The following is a 22043-nucleotide window of genomic DNA, read 5'->3' on the forward strand; positions in this document are numbered from 1 at the left end:
TTTAATCACATTGTTTTTGCCATAAATCTTGATTATCTATACCATATCGGGACCATCAGCTGCAATGTGGAATTAAACAGCTAATGTCAAAGACACTGCAGACTGGAGTTAATGTCTTGAACCACAACACAAAGATTAACCACTACATAAGAGAGAGATAATTAGAATCGAAACATGAGTCGAGTACGGGTGAAGGAAAGGTCCAAATTTCCATATGTTTCAGCAGTGTTGACCAAATCAAATAATCTGGTGTAGACAGAGAACACAGTATGTAAGATACTACTGCACACAATCTATTTCTGGTATTCAGGTCAGGACTTGAAAGCAGCTTTATCAAATGACCTTTAACAATCACACCATTCATAATTAATTCTTACCTTTGTGTGAACTGACTCCAGTTGAAGCAGAAGCAAAAGTCAGATTTGTGAACATAACCAAACATTCACATTTTTAGCATGCATTCAGATATATAGTGTTAATGGCTCTTACAGTCATGTGGCATGAATGCATGTCAAGTACAGGTCAAGCGTAGATCTCACATGCTGCGAATGCTCAAAGACCATTTCAAACAGCGATAATAATGTCCAATTGCAGGTAAAATAATTTATGGTGACTACTTTTAGTAGTCTAGAGCTAATGCTGGGAAGTAACTGCTTACATGTTATCTGGATTATGTATTATATGCTCATAGTCAGATTACAGTTACTTTCATGGATTGCATATTATTCACACAGTGGCAGCAAATTAGTCATAATTTATCTAGTTTCTGTTATTATTATTTGTTTCTCATTTAAAGTGTAATTTTAAAAAAATACTGTCATATCAGTTAGCTATCCCTTATGAAACAAAAATATATTGCAGTATATCGGAAAATATCATGTAATATGTATATATTCTTATATATATATTTATTTTTTCCAATATATTGCAATATATTGAAATCATTTGTATATTTTGCAATATATTATATATGTATCATCAATATATTATTAAATGTATTCAAATATATAAAATATTAGAAAGGGAAAATAATATATTACAATATATCACAATATATTTTAAGAAATATATTGGTAAATATGTTTTCCTTTCATAAGGGATGAAAACTCTGGATGTGTAATATCATTGCTGTTTTTATTAGTTTATTTAGTTTGTTCATGTGCATGGATACCTTTTTTTTTATATTTAGTTGAATTTAAGTTATGATTTAAGTTATTATTTCCATTAATTTAACAAGAAATTTGCATGCTCACAGTTTTCTGATGTTGGTTAATGTCCCATTGATATGCAGGTGAATATTTAAATATTTAAATTTTTAGTGCGTTATTTTGTTTTTATTTTTATTTTTATGACTGCATTAACTATTAACTTTCTAACAACTCATTAAAACCCACTGCAGTTCTTACATTAGCCCAGGTTTGGGGTAACGCTGGAAAATAATGCCAATGCTTATTTTATTGGAAAGTTTAAAGCAAGTTAGGTAAAAAATTTAAAATAAATCTAAAAGTAATTTTAAAAAGTAATCGGAATAGGTTACTTTGAATGTGTAAGCTTGATTGCTACTAACTACAATTTTCTTAAAGTAATCTGTAATCAGTAACAAACTACAATTTGAAAGAAATACGGTCTAGTAAACAACAGTCCATTTGTGGAAGAGTTGTTGGTTAATTATGGAAATATTTATTGTCACTGATGAGATTTTTCATCTAATAATCTGACAAGCAAACTTAATTTGGTTTCTTCAATAAAAACAAGCAAATTTGTTTGAACAGCACTGCTATGTAAAATACCACGATATGGTACTACATTGACATCTAATTGAAATTCAAAAGAACCTTATCTGTTAAAGAGTATTTTGAAATGTGGACATTTTATATTTAATCCAGGGATCTATTGTGTGTGGCAGCACTTTAAATTGAACAGAATTCATCAAGGACTCAGAGGCTTTTAGCACTTTGTGCACGCATACACACACCTCGCTCTGAAAGAGAAAACAGACAGCATGCTTCATTGATTACTTTATCTGTTGAATGTCAAAGGGGAAGATTAAGGCATTCATTTCCATACAGAGATGAGAAGGTGAGAGGGGGGTGCTGATGACATGCTTTCCTCTAGTTGCAGAGCTGTTATGTAAATGATCCCAAAACAGCCACCGATGATGCACTGTGAATAATCTTACGTCTGTATTACTTACGACACAAAACCCACAAAGAAAATGACCAAAAAAAAAACCTCCTCTCCAGCTTGTACTCCGCATTAAGCAGAATAAAAGGAGAGTTTTTGAATCTCATCGTAAAATATGACTTGTTTAAAATCTAGGTCATGCTATTTTCTTTCCATTTTGTGCCACATCTCCTCATGATAAAGAGGCTGAAATCCCTTCGCCGATCTTAATAGCAGCTGCATTCTGGAAATACAACGTTATAGTGCAATTTGGTACAATATGAGAAGTCACACTGCCACAGCCATTTATCATTTTAGACAAATAATGCATGCATACCAACAAATAATGAGACCGATGGGAAGATTTGTGTTATTATTGATTGCCCCCAGGCAAACTATGATGAAGACAATAAAGCTGGCTGTTTCACGCTTTGTCGTTAATTTAAGGGGAATGAAGAAGAATTCGATTTATTTGTTGTGCTCATTTAGCTTCTGAGATTTTTAGTCCTAAAAATCTAATAAAAAACACTTTCAATATCAGGATAGAGAAGAAATGAATGAAATGAAATATGCAATAAATTAACAGCATATTAGGGGGCAATTAGGATGCGAAGAGGGATTTAAAAATCCATTCTTTCATGTCACAGCTTTCTCATAAAGGCTTTGCAAATGTGTCTTTTAGCTCTCTAGGGTGCACTGCACGTGTTGAAATATGAGATTTCAGAGTTACCGCTGAGGGGATGATGAATAATGAATAACATCTTAAATTTCAGTCAGTGTTCAGTCACTCAAAGCTGTTGTTTGACTTGTGCACAAGCTGTTTTAGCAAGAAACAACATTTATGGGGTAGGGCATGTCAGATTTGGTTGCTTAATGTCATGCTACTAATATGTACAAACATGTTAGCATTACGCAAAATCATGTCTACAACATGTTAAAACATCAAATGTAACATGATAAACCATCCTAGTAGCAACATGTTAAAACATAACATGTAACATGCTAAACTATGCTAACAACATGCTAATACGTAAGCAATATGCTAAATCATGGTTATAACATGTTAAAACATCACATGGGACATGCTAAGTCATGCTAGCAACACGTTAATACATAAGCAAAGTGCTAAATCATGTTTACAGCATGTAAAACATAACATGTAACATGCTAAATCACGATAGCAACATGTTAATACATGTTAGCAATGTGATAAATCAAGCTAAAACATGTCAGCAACATTTTTTTGCAAAGTGCTAGAACTTGTTATTGGCTTTGAGTAAAATCTTCAGACTTTTCAAAGTTATTTCAAACTTCTTTGCATGAAAAAAATACTACAGTAATTTATAGTAAATACTATAGTGTTTTTAAACCATACTATAGTAAAGTGTATCATGTATTATTTACAATGCTTTGTTAATGAATGCTACAGCATACTGTAATATTAACTGTAGTGAACTGATAAACTGTAATAAATATCGTGGTATACTTTAATTTTTACTACTGTAAACTGTAGGTTACTATAGTATAATATTCCCTATAGTTGTAGAAAATTTGGGTAAAGTAATATATTTATATTACTATAGTTGTTATATTACAGAATGACATCAACAAATTAATTCAAGTACTTTACTATAGTACGGTTCAAAAACACTACACTACTACACAAATCTTCTTGCGAATGACATGAAGGTATGGAAATGTCTTTAATCCTTTATTTAGTCAGGCTTGCACAGGTGATTGCATCCCTGCAGCGCTGCTCAAAGCTTGTGTCTTAAGAGACCTGCCTTTGATTACATGTGAACAACATCAGTCTGCGGTACACAAGTCCTCTTGACTCCTCTGAGCTCATGCTCACCACTGGTGGGCTAATATTCACGTGTTGCTAGGATACACAACTTTCAGATGAATCACAATCATTGTGGCGCATCATGTGCCATTCTTAAAATCTGCTCTATAAATATTAAAACAAAGGGAAATCTAGAAGTTTAAATGCATTTTTAATCTGCTATCAAACAATGCAAGCTTTAATGTAAATCAGTAGCAAAACTAGTTGCATTCATTTTAAATACAGTCAATGTGGTGCAACACAAACTGTTGGAAACAAATATTAAAATCACTAATTTGCAATGCTGGGTAGCGGTGCTTTAAGTGGGCCAGTACACACCGCAATATTGTTTATTTATAGAAAACATAAGGTTGTGTGACAACCCAGACAAACAACAACAACATAATAATAATAATAATAATATAAGCGCCTGTCGAAATTCGTTTATTAACTTGACGCTGTTGTACAGTTTCACAAGTTGGAGTCTAAACTGCGAAAGACTGAGCTATAAAACCTCCAAAAACAATACATTCTACTAATATTTTTGACAAACAACGTGAAATTTACCTTATGTGGATGAAAAGTAGGAAATAACATCAGAAACTGACGTTTGGGATAAAAAAAGCACACATTTTCCGCTTCGAAATCATGACGTCAGCAATTCACGCATGCGCCGAAGGGGAAACAGGGGAACTGAACTCACCGGAACACCGGTACCGCCACTTCCAAATATAGCTCTCGAGCGTACCACCACCTCTCCGTGCGCCCAGAACGTGCTTTTAGCGTACAGGTACGTTCATTTGGACATCTGTGTTAAGCCTGCGCTGCCGCTTTTCAGAGTGCCCTTCACAATGCACGCTTCCTAATTCTTCCTAGTTCGGAGTATGGAGCGTGAATCATTTGAACCGGGAGTTCGTAGCGGGTTCGCGAATCATTTGAGTCAGTTTGGAGATCGCGAATCATTTGAATCAGTTCGGGAGTTCGGAGCGGCTTCGCGAATCATTTGAGTCCGTTTGGGGATCGGCAATAATTTGAATCAATTCGGTAATTCGGAGCAGGTTCGTGAATCATTTGAGTCAGTTCGGGAGTTCGTAGCGGGATCGCGAATCATTTGAGTCAGTTCGGGAGTTCGGAGCATGAATCATTGAGTCATCTTTTTTGCATATTTTATTTATGTTCAGTAGTTCTTTCTAGCTCAAGCAAATCCACAAACTAATAAAAGGATTCATTATTAAGGTTGCCTGTTGACTGCTGTATATAAAACCCCTTCAGTATAGTTGTTGTTACCTCAGGGGATGAGAGGAGTCATCAAAAAAAAAAAAAAAAAAAACAGAAAAGAAAAGATTTTTATTTTTTTTGGCTATAATATAGTACCAGCACCTCTTTTGGGCCACTTAAAGCACTGCTGGGTAGTAACAGATTACATGTAAAAAAAAAAAAAAAAAAAAGGTACATGTAAATGATTCTTTTACATTTGAAATTCTCATAATCAGATTATGGTTATGTTTTATACATATGATACGATGATTACATATTTTTTATCAACTCACAAACCCTCTTGTAGTTCATACATGAACCCCAGTTTGGAAAAACCTGGCATAATGTAATGTTTAATACACTTCATGATGTTGATAACATCGAATTTAATATCTTTTAGGTCAAAAGTAATCTAAAAGTGATCAAAAAGTCGGAATATATTAACCAATATATTTTCAGCATCATTACTGCAGTCTTCAGTGTCACGTGATCTTCAGAAATCATTCTAATATACTGATTTGCTGCTCTCAAAAAAAGTAGGTCAGAATGATTATACTTATTTCTCTCTGATGCATGAAATATTTAATCGAATCTATTAAATAAATATATTCTTTATGTCAAAACAAGATCTTCTTCTCCACAATGATGCATTCATGTATTTTGAAACTGGTGCACATTTAACAGAGAATAATGGTGCATGCAGAGGTTGCATCCTCACTATTTTCATCAGTCATTGTGAATTAATATTTTATATAATAAACAGAAAAAAAAATATAAAGAGAAGTATTATGTGTAAGAGTCAGTGGTTGTGTTGGTGATGATGGGCTTTTAAAGATCAGTCTACAGTAGAGGCATCCGGCATCAGAGAGTTAAAATGATAAAACCTGAACATGAGATGTGCTGAGATTTTGTTATGAAATGGGTTTGATCTGCAAATATTTCTGTGTGCAGTTTCAGATAGCGAAATAAAATAATAATAATACTGTTCACCACATATCCCAGTGCCAGATACACGCTGTGACTGAACAAAGAGACACTTGAGAATCATGGGAGGAAAAAAAATAAGAGTTTATGATTCCGCTAAATAAATAAAAAATGTCAGGCACAATTGTATAAAGAATGAATTCATAACACATCGAATGCACATATCACAGCCATAAAACCATGTTTTCTAACAAGAATACAAATAGGAAATGCACTTTCCCCCTTGCATTTTAAAAGTGTTTATGTTTCTAAACCGTCCATTTTTTTTATTTGTTCGTCTACATGTGTTGAGAATCAATGATATCCAGGTACCTTGCTTCAATGATCTTCGGCAACAAGTAGTTCCTGCAAAGAAAGTGTTATGTTATGGCATATATGCATATACATATACCCCTTTAAACTATATAAAAACTGCCAGGATACCAAATCTGCATTGTGTGACAGACGTTATGCACACAGAAACAGTAAACAGCAGACACGCTGCTTTCTTATAATCTTCAAGACATTGTAAATATACACTCTCAGATAAAAAGGTACAATATCCTTTCAAAACTACTAAAACCATTTAGGGGTAAAAAGGGTTAAAAGATGTACTTTGACAGCATTGTACCTATTTTTCCCACTCTGATATAATAACTATGACATACCTTATTGGAATGAGCATGATCATGAGTAAAGGGAAGATCATCTTCATATAGGGCAGAGGGTACATCCCAAACGCACACAGGATGATCAACTGAACCATCTGCAGGCCTGTGAAATAATGCACCTTCCTCTGAGGCACTCTGCGGATGTAGTGCGTGGGTGGATACGACGTCTTGGGAACGCAGATTGAGATAAGAATGATCAGTGACAGATTTGTGTATTATCAACATATGTAGCTAACATAATCGTATTTACTTTCCTAATACACGAACCAAGAAGAATTTCCAGCAAAAAGCTGATGGTCTGTTTATGCTGAACACAACACATAAAACGACACTGAAGATACTTGATCTTAAACATACAGTTATAAAGAGTTGAATTTTGGGCAGGTGTTTGACTTGTGATATGTCTTGTAAGCACAAATCTAGTACAAAACCTTAAAAATTTGTCACATTACTTTAAAATTGTTAATGATTTCATGATGACTTTAAAGCTGTAAATCCGCATTGTTTTGGAATAGATTGGGATTATGTAACAACCTAGGATTTTTAACTATACAACCACAGATAATCCCTCACTTCACCTTATAGTACAGTATAGTGATTTATACTGATTTTCCTTTGGGGTTGTGAAGCCAGCACTATTAAATTACACAATAAATGATGTATTGTTGATAAATACTGAGTGATCTGGAGACTTGGATTGAACCCAGAAGAACATGTGCAGCTTTTAAATAAACTAAGTTACAATGAATGTTTAACTGTTTTTATTAAGTGTCTTTATTAACTTGTGTTGTGATGGATGGTGCTCTTAATATACAGTGTCACTCATCGACTACTTTATACAGTTTGTGGTTAATTTGAACAGACATCAGTGAAGAACGATGCATTTTTCCCCACACAATGGTGTAGTACAAATTGGCCTAAGAACTTTTTTAAAAATGCTTTTTTCTTCTTTTTTTCTTTTTTCTTTCATATTTAAATAAAAAATTGGTTTTATACCAGGAAAAGTCCCAGTGTTGTTCCTTATGTCCAGTTCATCCCCAATAGCTCTTCTCTACTCTTCAAATGTTTGGGGCGGCTAAGATTTTTAAATGTTTTTGAAAGAAGTCTCTTATGATCACCACTGATACATTTATTTGATTAGAAGTACAGTATTATTGTGAAATATTATTACAATTTAAAAAAAAACTGTATTGTCACCATCGTCGGTGTCACATGATCTTCAGAAATCATTATGATTTGCTGCTCAAGAGACATTTCTGATTATAATCAATGATGGAAACAGTTGTGCCGCTTCATATTTTTGTGAAAAGCCTGATGCATTTCATTTTTCAGGATTCTTTGATGAACAGAAAGTTCAAAAGAACAGCTTTTATTTGAAACATTATAAATGTCTTAATGCTCACTTTTGACCAATTTAATGGCGAATAAAACTTGTATTGAAAAACTTTACAACAAAGATCCTCCACCGAATGATTACTTCTGGCTCTCGAGGCTTACTTGTTCTTTAAGCAGAAGGGCCATTCGGTCACACATCTGGTTTCCATCAATAGACGTGAGAGCGATGTACAGGAAAAGGCCATAGAGAACGGGTTTCGGTATCCACTGCAGAGGCACCGGCAGCAAAAACACTGACAAACCAATCAGGATGTTCGCAGCCAGCGAGGTGAGTCTCGTCTCCTTCACGCTGACTATCCTGCAGGTGCACACAAGGACGTGTTTTACAACTCCGGTTAATCACACTTGATGTGTTATTCACACTCTCATATTTAAACATCATCTGTTGGTATCATGTTCTCTAAGTGTGACGGTAGGTGCGTGCGATCACGTTTCGTAGAGGTGGCCCCCCTCCACTCGCTGTTCCACCCGCGCTAGCTGACGCACATGAAGCGTGGAGTGTGGGAAAGCTGCGTGCATCCATGGCAAACCTAGCACTGACATCAGGATGTTGATTAACCCAGAGAGCATCAGGTCCCAGTGGTACGCCGTTCCCTTTAGCAGTCTGAAACACATGCACACACACCAAAAGAGATCATACGGCATCCCCTCAGCATCTTCTGAGACTGTGAATGACGGCTCACTGAGCTCTGAAAAAAACATCATTATAGCAAATAGAGAAGGTATGGCACAGAAGCATGGAAACAAACTTTTAATTTTAAAACTCAAATCTGTGACCTTGGACCACAAAACTAGTCATAAGGGTCAGTTTTTTGAAATTGAGATTCATGCATCATCCCACAGCTGAATAAACAAGCTTCCTGTTGATGAATCTGGAATATGAGGGTGCAAAAAAATCTAAAGACTGAGAAAATCGTCTTTAAAGTTGTCCAAATGAAGTTATTGGCAATGCATATTAATTATCAAAAAATATGTTTTGATAAATTTAGAATAGGAGGTTTACAAAATATCTTCATGGAACATGATCTTTAATTAATATCCTAATGATTTTTGGCATAAAAGAAAAATTGATCATTTTGACTCACATAGTGTATTGTTGGCTATTCATACCTGTGCTACTTATGACTGCTTTTGTGCTCCAGGGACACACATGCAGTGTTGGGGGTAACGCATAACAAAGTTATGTTATCAGATTACTTTTTCAAGTTATGCATAAAGTAATGCATTGATTTACTGTACAAGAAAATATCTGAGTTACCTTTTCAAATAAGTAAAAGCAGTTTCCATTTTGTTTCCCATTTATTGGCTGATTGCTCTCCTGTCCTCATGTTGAGAGAAACGGGGAGTAAGTGCAGAGGCGCTGTTTGAACATGATGTTACTGTAGATCTAGACTAAATGTCAATGTGCATTCATCTCACTTACAAAAAAACACAAAGATTCAGTATCTCTCAAAATGGATAAAAACAGTGCAACGCAAGTGCAGACTGAGAATCTGACACAAACCTGTAATAATTAAATATGTTAAAAAACACAAATATTCTTTATATGTATTCATTTCCATTTGATGGACCAATGTCTTTGCTGCTTACCTTCGTTGATCCAAATTAAACCATACTAATAAGCCAAAATGACTTTAGATATTTAAAAGTATATTCTTAAAAGTAATTTCCCCAACACTGCAAATATGACTTTTCCTGATTCACATAGTACTGATTTTCTGCATGGATACCTGTTCTCTGGGGCATTGGTGAGGGACACCACAATATTTTGGTCAATGAAGATGAGCAAGGCAAGGAGAAAGCCAAGACCACATGCACTTAATACGTTCATCCCTGTCAGCTGGTCAAAAGCTGCTACTTTGAATAGGGCTTCATTCTGGTAGTTGAAAACTGGAACTGTGGATGAACATATTTGAAGGAATGAATGTAAAGTTCACCAAACAAATGACAGTTCTGCAAATATGTACTCACTTTGCCAAAGCCTTCAATCACATTCAAACCTGTCACCTCAAAATGGATTGCGAAAGGTTTGACGTCAATGCCAATTGATCAGGATGTCCTGCTGTGACATGTTTCGAGGTGCCAGGTTTGAATCAAAGTCTGTACAATATCTAACAGATGTTACTGGCATTGCTGTGAATGGGAGAAAATGCAACATGCAATATGGCAGCTCTAGTAATGGAAGTCCCACCTTTTAATAAAAAAAAGTCAATTGTTAGACTCTTCACTTCCTATAGAAACCTGAGACTTCCACATTATATGCAATCTGGATTACTTAATCAGATTCCAAAAATAAGGTATATTTAATTAGATTATAGACGGTTTCAACAGCAACAACATAGACAAACGTTACTGCACGTGCCTGTATTGTGGACCTAACTTAACTTCCGGTAGACTTCCAAATAGAATAAATAACAACAGCCAAGTCCCTCTAGAGTAGATATTTTTTGATAATAATTTTTTGATCACTCACACGCTGCTTTATCAGGCATATAACATGCAAGTCTTCCTTCAGAAATACAGCGATATAAAAACACCTGTGCCTCGCTTTGATATTTAAAAATATCGTGGGGAAGTCGTGGCCTAATGGTTAGAGAGACGGACTCCCAATCGAAGGGTTGTGGGTTCTAGTCTCGGGCCGGCAGGAATTGTGGGTGGGGGGAGTGCATGTACAGCTCTCTCTCCACCTTCAATACCACGACTTAGGTGCCCTTGAGCAAGACACCGAACCCCAAACTGCTCCCCGGGCGCTGCAGCATAAATGGCTGCCCACTGCTCCGGGTGTGTGCTCACAGTGTGTGTGTGTGTTCACTGCTCTGTGTGTGTGCACTTGGGATGGGTTAAATGCAGAGCACAAATTCTGAGTATGGGTCACCATACTTGGCTGAATGTCACGTCACTTTCACTGTCACTTTTAAACATATAAATGTAAGGAATTATTATTAATACAAGTGCAGTACGTTACTCATGTTTATTCAATGAAGCCTTTTTGAAAATCAATCAGTTTTAAAATTGTGGCGAGTCTCCAAAAATAAATAAATGTATGGGAAACACATCCCTCAGCACAACCACCTGAGCCCAACTTCAGTCTACTCATCACTTCTGTTTGTAGAAGGCAAGGCACTGCAGCCAACAGACCGGAAGTTAACTTAGGTCCACGCGCGTGCGCCCGATGAAACCGTCTATATTACATTTTAAAATACTCGAAATCTACGGAGAACATGACATGCAATAAAAAATAAAGAAATTGTGCGTGCGATTTACTAATTCGTTCCCTCAATGTACTAAAACGTGCACACGAGTACCATTGCCTTCCATTGCCTAAATTGTGCGCACGGGAACTAATTAGTAAATCGTGGGCACAATTTATAAATCGAGTGAACGAAGTAGCAAATCGAGGGAACTAATTAGTAAATCGTGCATGCAATTTATAAATCGAGTGAATGAAATAGTAAATTGAGGGAACTAATTAGTAAATCGTGCGCGCAATTTATAAATCGAGTGAACGAAATAGCAAATCAGGGGGAACTAATTAGCAAATCGTGTGCGCAATTTGTATTTTTATATGAAGATGGTACAATATTGTTCTATTTAAATCAATGTGCTAAAATGAGTTAGGTCACAAGTACTGTAATCTAAAAGTAATCAAAAAGTAGTCAAATTATATTATATAATGGATTACATTACTAACTACAATTTTGTTAGGTAAGTAATCTTTGCAGCACACGATATAACAACATTTACAAGGTATTTTATGTAAAACGTACAAAAATGTGAGTCAGTCTTAATTTTCATTAAATATCCTTCTAATCATTTCCCTTTGTGCAAAGTTATGCAGGTTTGGAATTACAGTATGGCAGGTAAATAATAATGTTTGGTTGAATACTGATGGGTTGAATAATAATTAAATTACCGCGGGATGTAATCGCACCTAACCCAGAGTCTATTTTTGATCATTTTGATATAAGCAAAAATACTACATGATCATAAAGGGTTTTTTTTCTCAATGAGGACTCACGCTGAATGTCGATGAACAGGTAGGAGCCCACGAAGGAGAAGATGACCACAGATATTGGCAATGCACAGTCTGACACCACCTCCCTGACTTTTGCATGCAGGAATGGGCTGGAAAGAACCAGGAAAGTAGAAAATGTAAACCTCGAGTAATATATGGAAGCCAATTTCCGCCAATACATAAAAAAATATTAATAACTTTTTAACTCACAATACGCAATTACTATGCATGATTTGCATGACATAATGATATATATGAATAACATGATATAAAATCGCAATTCTGACTTTTTTCTCAGAATTAGGTAAAATTGTAATTGCAAGTTATAAAATCAGAATTGACTAATTTTGCAATTCTGATTTCATTCATTTTTTTGTCAGAGTTGCATGATTTTAAATGGTAATTGTGAGCTAGAAGTCAAAATTCCGAATTGTCAGAATGAAGTCAGAAAACACGCAATTGTGAGAATTTTGAGATATAAACTTGCAAAAGTTTATATCTTGTGATTCTGATTACTTTTCTCAGAATAATGAGATCTTGCATTTTTTCAGAACTGTACTTTATAACTAGCAAATGCAAAAATAAATAAATAAATTAAATTAAATACATTTATATCACACAATTCTGACTTTATGACTCACGACTTACAAAGTCACAATTGCAAGATATAAACACAATTCTAGAAGAAATGTCAAAATTAAAAGATATAAACCAACAATTCTGAGAAAAAAAGCATTGCAAGTTTAAATCTTGCAATTCTCAAAATTTTGAGTTTACATTTCAAACTCTGAATTGCAAGTTTATATCAAACAAAATGAAGGGGGAAAAAACATAAATAAAAAATAGTGCAGTCAAACTATTAATCGTGATTTACAAATTTTTGTTTGCATGATTTATGTGCACTGTGTTTATTATGTACAGTATATATAGATAAACAACATACTGTATATATTTGGAAAATGTTTACATGCATATACAGTTATGCTATTATATTTCTAGATATATATATGCATCATGTGTTTGTATTTATATATAGGCCTACATAATAAATTGACAGTACACATGCACAAAAACTTTTATTTTGGATATTCCCTTTCTATTTATTTTTTTATTCAGTGGTGGAAGCAGCCCTCCACAGTTATATGACCATTATTTACTGTTTTATCTGCTCTCTTTGAAGCCAGGTCATTCTGTATTATTTGAAACCAGTTTAGTTTAAATCAAGTATGTTAGATCAGAAGACCAAGCTTTAGCAACTGAGTTAACTAGCCTATAATGACCTTCTCTTGATGAGGAAGAGGGCATAGCCCAGCCACAGTGTTCCCAGCATCAGCAGCAGGCAAAGAATAGGGCGCTCCCTGGTGCACAGAACCACTGTTGCAGGCAGTGAGCCGCCTCCATACTCTGTTCCATTCAATCCCTGATGAAGGATCACACCCAGACCTTGCAGTTCCCCTGTGCTTCCATTGACTAGTGTAAGGCCATGATAATATTTATGAAATACTGAGAGAAAAGGAACATATAGTGGACAGCAATTAAGTGAATCATAAATAAATATATATTTATAAAAATAAAAAATAATAGTGCAACCACAACAACAAAAAAAGAAAAAGAAAAAAGAAACAAATCTGTCATAATTTAGTCTCTCTGACGGTGGATTTCCAAATGTATTTGATTTTTCTGAAACACAAAAAGAGATCTTAGGCAGAATGTTCATGGTGCTCTTTTCCATTCAATGAAAGCAATAAGCAATAATAATTCTAAAATGTAAGTTACCCTATTATAGGGGTGTGCATGAATTATCATGTTTTAGCTATATGTGAGCTAACATTATGGAGAATGCCCCCCACTTTGCAAAAAAAAAAAAATGTCTTGAGAGTCTAAAAGCATTTATTATGTGATAAAGCATATCAGAATGCAGTTAATACGAGATATGAAAGCAAAAATATCCCTGTATGGCTTTTTGTTTTTTAAATTTACATAGTTACATAATGTCACACACACAAAATTAGTGTGTGAGTTTGATTGCAAATGGGATATTAATATTATATAACAGTTCAACAAAAATGAAGCTAATATTGAGTGAGTTATATTTTGCACACAATATATTATTATTTTTTTGACCATGAAAATAGCTCTAATCAAATCCGGATCAGAACATTTGTGCATCTAAGAGCAACACGGTGGTGTTTCGTTTTATAAATTATTCATTTTTTTTTTTTTTTTTTCATTAATCATTGATCGATGATTCATTCATAAAGTCACCCAGTTGCTACATTTCTAAATGAATCTGCCGTTTCGAACAAATCATTTGAATAAATGAATCAATTAATCATTCATTAAGATAGGGACGGTTTTAGTGTCATATTTATTTATTCATCACTGGTCTAAACCAGCCAAGGTAACAACAAGAAGCAGAATATGGTTTAATTATCCCTATTTGAAAAATCACAATAAATATATATAATTTTTTTGCTAATTTTGATCATGTGTGACACCTACCCCACTATTTGCTGAAAACTTTTATGTTACTCTATGGATCATTTTATTATTTTTGGAATTTAGCAGCCCCAGTTTTGATTTAACTTCACTGAATAGAGCTGGAAAAGAGCTGCTTGAACATTTACTTTAAACGACTCTTTTTGTGTTCCACGAAATGGGATAAAATTACAGGTTTGCAATGCCATGATGGGGTTTTGGGTACAGTATTGTTTACAGTATTGCTTAGGCATAGTTCACCAAAAAAAAAATCATAATTTACTCATCCTTATGTCATTCTATATTTTGAGAAATGTCCCCATGTTTATTTTTCTTTGTCCAAACGTTTGGTCACTAACATTCTGAAAAATATCTTTTGTGCATCACAGAACAAAGGATGTTGATTTGAAGTAAGTAAATAATTCATTTTTGGGTGAACTATCTCTTTAAAACACACCAAACGGAAATATCATCAACAATATTCTAACATCAAAATGCATCAAGAAGACATTTACATTTTCTCCCCATTTCTTTCTCACTCACGTCCCTGTTGTTAAATCATCATTAATGATTTATTTCTGAGATATCACAAGCCTGCTCTAGTTTGAGTATTAGTTTCAGCAATGCCTGTGGTCCTTATACATATCAGAGCTCTGAACTTACTCTTTATGGTGCCTTTCAAAGCGTCGCCCACAAAGGCAATGGAGATGAACAAAGCTATCACTTCTTCTGTGGAGCTGAGAGGACACATAGCACACAGTGAACAACTGATCTTCCCTTTTATCAAAGCAACAGAGCACAAACCAAGACATAACAACAAAAAGGCACAGAGATTACCACACACACGACGGGACAGCACAGATTTGTGATGGATGTTTATGCTACAGAGAGGTCATATCAGAATGTGGTGTCTGCCTGAGGGGATTTCATACATCAATAAAAGACAACTAGATTGTTGCACTTTCTCAAGCAGATGAGTGAGGTGCATGTTTGTGTAAAACTTTCTGGTTTTTTTTTTTTGGCTGTCAGCAAGTTTTTTCGATGCTTTAAGAAGGATTTAGCTTTGTGTGTTCTAGCTAGTTGCATACTGACCGAAAACATTGAAAATTACCCCCAAGTCTAATCTCAAGATATGCGTTCTGTGCCTGTGTTTATGGGACTTTCTCTATCCGCCCGGCCAAAATCGTAGATCCAATTGCTTAGAAAACTAACATAATAGCATACTTCTCAACAATTCACATACAGTGCAAATGGTGCAGAACAAGTTTTGGGGTTAGTGATATGAACAATATAAAATTAATATGCACATTAGGCATGTGATCAGTTACAGACACAAAAAAAGGAGGAGAATGTATTGTTTGTCATATATATATATATAAATATATATATATATATATATATATATATATATATATATATATATATATATATACATATATATTTATAGCACTTCAGCTGTTTCAAGACACATTCTGTTGTATTTACGGAACCAGTTTAGATAATAATAACAATGATAATAAAAAATAATAATAATCATTCAAAATATAATTTTATTTTATTAAATTATAAAATGTTAATAATTAAATTGTATTAAATGGTAAATAATGAAAATAATAATGGCAATATATATATATATATATATATATATATATATATATATATATATATATATATATATATATATATATATATATATATATATATATATATATATATATGTATATATATATATATATATATATTTAATTTTTAATTTTTTTACACGAGTAAAATTACAATAACCTCAACTGTTAAACCTCAGAGTTTGGGAACACAAAGAAACTGTAGAGCTTTTTTGACAACAAATTAATAATTGATCCTCATCACAATTTGTAAATATATCATATGTCATATCTTGTGTTTCTAAATGCAATCCAGACTTTGTGTGGAGAAGCATCTAATGTAATCCTGCACAAAAAACAAACTAACAAACCCACAGTTCTGCGCTTCTCATTGTGATGCATGCAGCGCAGCAGACTATATTCTTAAATAATTCAATCGCAGCCTTTGTGATTCAGTTAATGCATATTATATTTAATTTACATATTGCAGTTTGTTTAGTAATTGTTCAAGGTCGTTTTGTGATTTCAGTCTTCAAACAGTCCCTCACCTCTTACCACCAAACTATTTTTCTTTTCTATTTATCTAATTCATGTTGGTCATACTGTACTTCTCAGGTCACAAAATATAAAAGTTGATATAAAATCACATTCCTGGCAGATACACAGATTGTACTACTCCACTGACCGTTTAAAGAGCTTCATAAACAGGCTGACATTGAAGATGCCTCCCAGTATGAGGAACAGACTGTTCCAGAGGCCAATGCAGGCGTAGAAAGCAGGAAAATCAAGGTCGTAGTCATCACAGATGCCTCTGATCACTGCAGTATGCAAACAAAAGAGAGAAAACAACTGTAAAGGCCTCTGAAAGAGACGGTCAGCTCAACGGTCTTCATAAGAGAGATACAGCACCGCTGATGAAGATGGCCAGAGGTGCAGTGGTCAGAGGAATGACCAGTGGAGAACCAGCAAATAGAGAGTAAATCACTCCTCCAATGCACTGACCAACGATAGTCTTCTGGACATCTGCAAAGAAAAGGTTATGAATTACTGAGTTTTCATTTTTGGGTAAACTATCTCTTAAAACAAAAGTTCTGAAAGGATGTTATCAAAGCAATGTCATAGACGATTTGGTTTCTCAAAGGACCTTTCAGAGATCAATTCCCTGAGAAACCTTATTTTTCTGAGAACACAGACATAGAAGAAGCAGAAACAAACAGATGGAAATGTAAAATAGTGTGATAATCTAACAAAACTGCCTAACGTTACCAAATGAAATGTCGACAAAGCTTAGGAGGATCCACTCCATCTATACTTTGATCATCAATCTAAATCACATCCTGATGTAGTCTTGCAAAAAACACGATTTTCTCAACATTTTTTTTTTATTTGAAGTTATGTATGAAACTTACCCACAATCAAATATTGACCTTAAAAAAAAAAAGCATGAAACTAGATTTGTTTTGTAAGCAGAGGCTCTAGTACTTTGCTTTGACACACTGCATGTTCAGATATTCATAGAGTAAAACATTCTGGGGACCATGAAACTTTTGCAAATGATCAGAAATGCTGACGGTGGATGGCAACTTAAAAATAAAAAAAATAAGGCAGGGAAAGAGCTAGAAATCTGAAGATGTTTCTACTATAAAGAACCTTTTGTGCGATGGAAAGTTGAAATGGATGTGAAAGGTTATTGATTGAACTATTGATGCCAATGAAGAAACTTTATTTTTGAGAGTGTAAAAACTTTACAGTTCACAAAATTTCTTTATAGCAGAAAAGGTTTTTGGATTGTTCAACTGTCAGGGTGTCTTCAGTCACTTTTGACAGAAATAAATCGAATTGAGATCACACTTGTTGACACATGGCTATGTGAGCACACAAAAAATCAAGGACATGATGTGGATGTGGAAGTTAAAGGATTAAAGCGTCGAAAATGTGAAAAATAACACTTTGTACTGTAGCAAAAAATAACAAATAAAATGACAGCAGAAAAATAAATCGTAAAAAGCTACCTTAAAAATCCCCTCAGAATTTTAAATAACAACCAAAAATATTATTGAACAAAAATATGCATTACATTTATATTGATTTTCCTGAGTTACATTTGAAGGCTTCGGTCACTTCGGACTTGAAAAGCTACAAAGTGTAAACCCAAAAATGAATAGGCACAGAGAGTTAAGAAATGTTTACAAAAACAGAAACCCAAAGAGGAACCCAAAATTGTAATTCTAAGGTATCAAAAAAAAAATAAAAAAAAATAAACCTTTTAGAACCTTTATTTAAGGACTGTTCTCTGAAATGTTCTTTGGAAAATTTTTCATCACTGTGAAAACCACCTTTTGCAATCTTTATTTTTTAAATCGTACCAAGAAAAATGTAACAATGAAAAAGAAAAAATGGTTCTTTTGAGAACCGTTCACTAAAAGGAACCCAAAATGGTGTTTCTGGTCCAAGGTGGTCCATCAGCTAATGACTATAAATGATGAAGCACAGACCTATCTCTCCTCGCGTGCTCTCATCATTCAGAGAACCGAACGCAATGGCCGGCAGCAGGATGGCGATGTAGAGGAAGATGGCTGTTGTGGTGTACTTCAACAAAGATCTGTTAGAGTCCAGAATACCTGGAGAGAGAACCACACAGCGACAAACACCTCAGCTCCAGCAACAGAGAGATTTCTGATATTTTTAGTTAAAGTGAAGTCAACCAGAGCCTTGAGGGAAACAGAGACTCGCCATCTGTGAAGTCCGACAGGTACAAGGGAAGCCTGCGGCACAGGTCTTCATAAACCCCACGACCTGCTCGGAGGAAATCTTTTACCTGCGTACAAAAGGAGATTTAGTAGTGGAAAAATATGCTTAAAATCTTAAGTGCATAAGTAAACCTTAACAAAAAAAGTGTTGTTGTAAAATATCACAAGATAGGAAACTGTAATTTATCTGAGATCCAGATGCCACATCAAAACAGCTGCGCCTGAAATGTTATAACTCTTATTATGCAGTACAAAAAGAAATATAATGGAAAATCTGTTCTTGAATCTCTGAAATAATTGCATAATCCCTGTGACAGAATACAACCTACACTTACTACAAAGAGATTTAGCAATTTTTAAAGAAAACAACCAATGTTCAGTAAAAGGAGATGCTTATTTATTTTTGAAAAAGAGTCTTATGCTCATCAAGGCCTTATTTATTTAATCACATAAATATTAAACAGAAATTGTTTGAAATATTATTATCATTTAAAATAAATTTTCTATTTAAATATATTGTAAACTTATCAAAGCTGCTTTTCAGCGTTATTACGGCAGTGTTCAAATCATTTCATGATGTTTCATGATTTTAACTGTTGGGTACATTTTTGTTGGTCAACAATTCTGAGGTTAAAGAGAGAGAAAAAAGTTGCAGTTTTAAAATAATACAAAAAAAAAAAAAAAAAAAAAAAAAATTCTGTTTAGTAGGCATGCTATGACATGTCCCTACCAATATCCATCGACTACTAAATAGTCCCTAGCAATAATTTTGAGCACATGACTTTCTGCAAATGGCAATAGGAGCACTGGGAGGAGCCAGAGGAGCTTGATTTTTTCACAGATTATCTGTCTCATATTCTACTGTCAGGACATAATGACAGGTTTAATAAATATGTAAAAAATAATTTTTTTACAAAAGTTCCCCTACAGCACCTTTAAACTTTGAGAAAGAAACCTGATGTATGTCGGTATATTCTGTTCGCGCATTTGGTCTTAAAGAGACAGCAGCCTATAAATACCTGCTGCTGTCTGTGTCATTAATGCCAATCAAACAACAAAACACAGCTTTAACAAAGTGTAATCAGTATTTAATTTATACACTGAACACTATAGTCCTATTTCACACTTTTTAGATTTCTATACATGAATACTAATGTAACTGACTATTTATACTGCATTCATCTTTGTGTATTTGGTATTATTTTATTACTGTATTTTCAGTTGTCTTTAATGATGTTTATGAGCTTTAATATTATTTAGTCCAGTAGTTTGTGCCATGGTATCAAAGTACTTAAAGTGTTTTATAAGTAACAAATTAAATTTTTGATAAATGATTCAATCCGAGACTCAAAGATGTTAAAATGATGAGTTCAGTGATGGGTTGCACCCGAGCAGCAACCTCCCGCTCTCTCTCGTGAGGCCAATAAGGAAGTGACTAAAACTGCAATTCATCGACTGGCCGCTTGAGGCTGGCTGCAAAAAGGGAGTCAGTCCCATAGACTCCCCATGTTACAATGCCCAACTTTACAGCAGAAAAAAAAATGTTTACAGCCTGGTTCAAAAAAAGATTTTGGTCTATATTGCTAATTTTGCCCTTCTTGACAACTGTGAGGGGGGTGAATCTTTTTAAAACTCATCCGTTTAAATTATATTAAGACTTAAAGTTCTGCATAATTAAGGGCGTGGCCACTTGAGTGACAGGTGGATTGCCGCTGCTGACAATGCCGTCGCACTAGGTGGGCGTGGCTTCAGCAATCAGCTCCCGCCTTTTTGCCCATTTTCGATTATCCGGGAGACCCGCTCTACACACTTTAGGCTTCAAAACCGCTAATGAGGAGTCTATGGGTGACGTCACGGACACTACGTCCATATTTCTTTACAGTCTATGGTTGCATCACTAGTGTAGCATAATGTGAGAACTGTGTGTGTGTGAAGTTTGCACTTCACGGCCCACAGAGAAACCCAACATTAAGTTAAAAGGCAGACTGAGCAGATAATTGGTCGGCCGAGTCCTTCTCGGCTCCAGACCTTGAGTGGTTTGTTGCTGTATGGGTCGGTCTCTTCCTCCAGCGAGGGTTTCTGGATGGCAGTGGACAGCCGCTGTCTTTGAATCACCAGCTCCTGCTTGAAGTCCTCCTGGGTCTTGGTTTCCAGGAGTTTTTGTCTAAACGAGATGTCTGAGAACAAGGTGGCAAACGTGCGGCCGAGCTCTATAGCGGTCTTTGTGCTTTTCTGTAGGGTATACGGAAGATGAAAATTACAATAGATGCTTAAAATAGATCTGAGATGCTAAAAGTAACACTACAGATTGAACTGAAACCGAAGACTTTAAGCGTAAACTTTGACACGGTTTGAAACCATTGCAAATTAGCACACAGCAGGGATAATTAAAATGTGTGTTTTTGTCACTCTAGGTGATGAGAAGTGAAAGGAGAAGCTTACTGTGCGAGGCGGTGCCAGGATGAGGATAACGTAGCGAACCTCGCAGCAGTTCACGCCCCAGTTCTGCGGCCGCTCCAGACGCGAAACACAGACGCAGCGTCTCTGAAGACTCTTCACATTACAGCTGAATGCAGAAGGGCACATGTTTTTAATCAGACATATATATGATTAAATGTGAATAAATGATTAAATAGACAGATAGATAGGCTCGGCTGATCATATTTAGTTTATCTGCATCAGCCAATAAATGTACTTACTTGATTGCTTCTAGGCATGTATTGTTGTGTTCAAAGTAAAATTGTGTCAAATAAATAATTGTGCACATCTCACTTGCCATTTTCTAACTTAAATAGGGTACTTAATATAAACTGGCAGCAGAAAGTTTGTAAAAAGATTTTTTTTTGGTTTGTTTTTAAAAGAATTCTCACCAAGTATGCATGTATTTGATCAAAAATATAAGAACAGAAAAAAATTGAAATATTA

At 34.8% G+C, this 22043-nt stretch overlaps 1 protein-coding gene across 4 annotated transcripts in view; it reads right to left on the minus strand.

Annotated features, from left to right (window-relative positions):
- Positions 1-6293: 6293 nt before the first annotated feature.
- LOC113114313 (sodium bicarbonate transporter-like protein 11) overlaps positions 6294-22043 on the minus strand; it is a 62670-nt gene continuing 46920 nt past the window's right edge. For 3 of the 4 annotated variants that reach the window (XM_026281224.1, XM_026281222.1, XM_026281221.1), the window contains exons 7-20: positions 21561-21684; positions 21147-21350; positions 19102-19186; positions 18864-18989; positions 17278-17391; positions 17054-17186; positions 15431-15504; positions 13570-13792; positions 12293-12399; positions 10005-10170; positions 8705-8878; positions 8377-8572; positions 6877-7046; positions 6294-6574 (exon numbers count right to left, since the gene is read on the minus strand). In XM_026281224.1, the coding sequence (XP_026137009.1) occupies positions 6508-6574; positions 6877-7046; positions 8377-8572; positions 8705-8878; positions 10005-10170; positions 12293-12399; positions 13570-13792; positions 15431-15504; positions 17054-17186; positions 17278-17391; positions 18864-18989; positions 19102-19186; positions 21147-21350; positions 21561-21684 (1963 nt within the window). In that variant the 3' untranslated portion in view covers positions 6294-6507. The remainder of the gene's footprint in view (positions 6575-6876; positions 7047-8376; positions 8573-8704; positions 8879-10004; positions 10171-12292; positions 12400-13569; positions 13793-15430; positions 15505-17053; positions 17187-17277; positions 17392-18863; positions 18990-19101; positions 19187-21146; positions 21351-21560; positions 21685-22043) is intronic. The other variant, XM_026281223.1, reaches the window with a different exon arrangement.

This window comes from Carassius auratus, chromosome 14 (assembly GCF_003368295.1).
Source record: "Carassius auratus strain Wakin chromosome 14, ASM336829v1, whole genome shotgun sequence".
NCBI classification, from domain to species: Eukaryota; Metazoa; Chordata; class Actinopteri; order Cypriniformes; family Cyprinidae; genus Carassius; species Carassius auratus.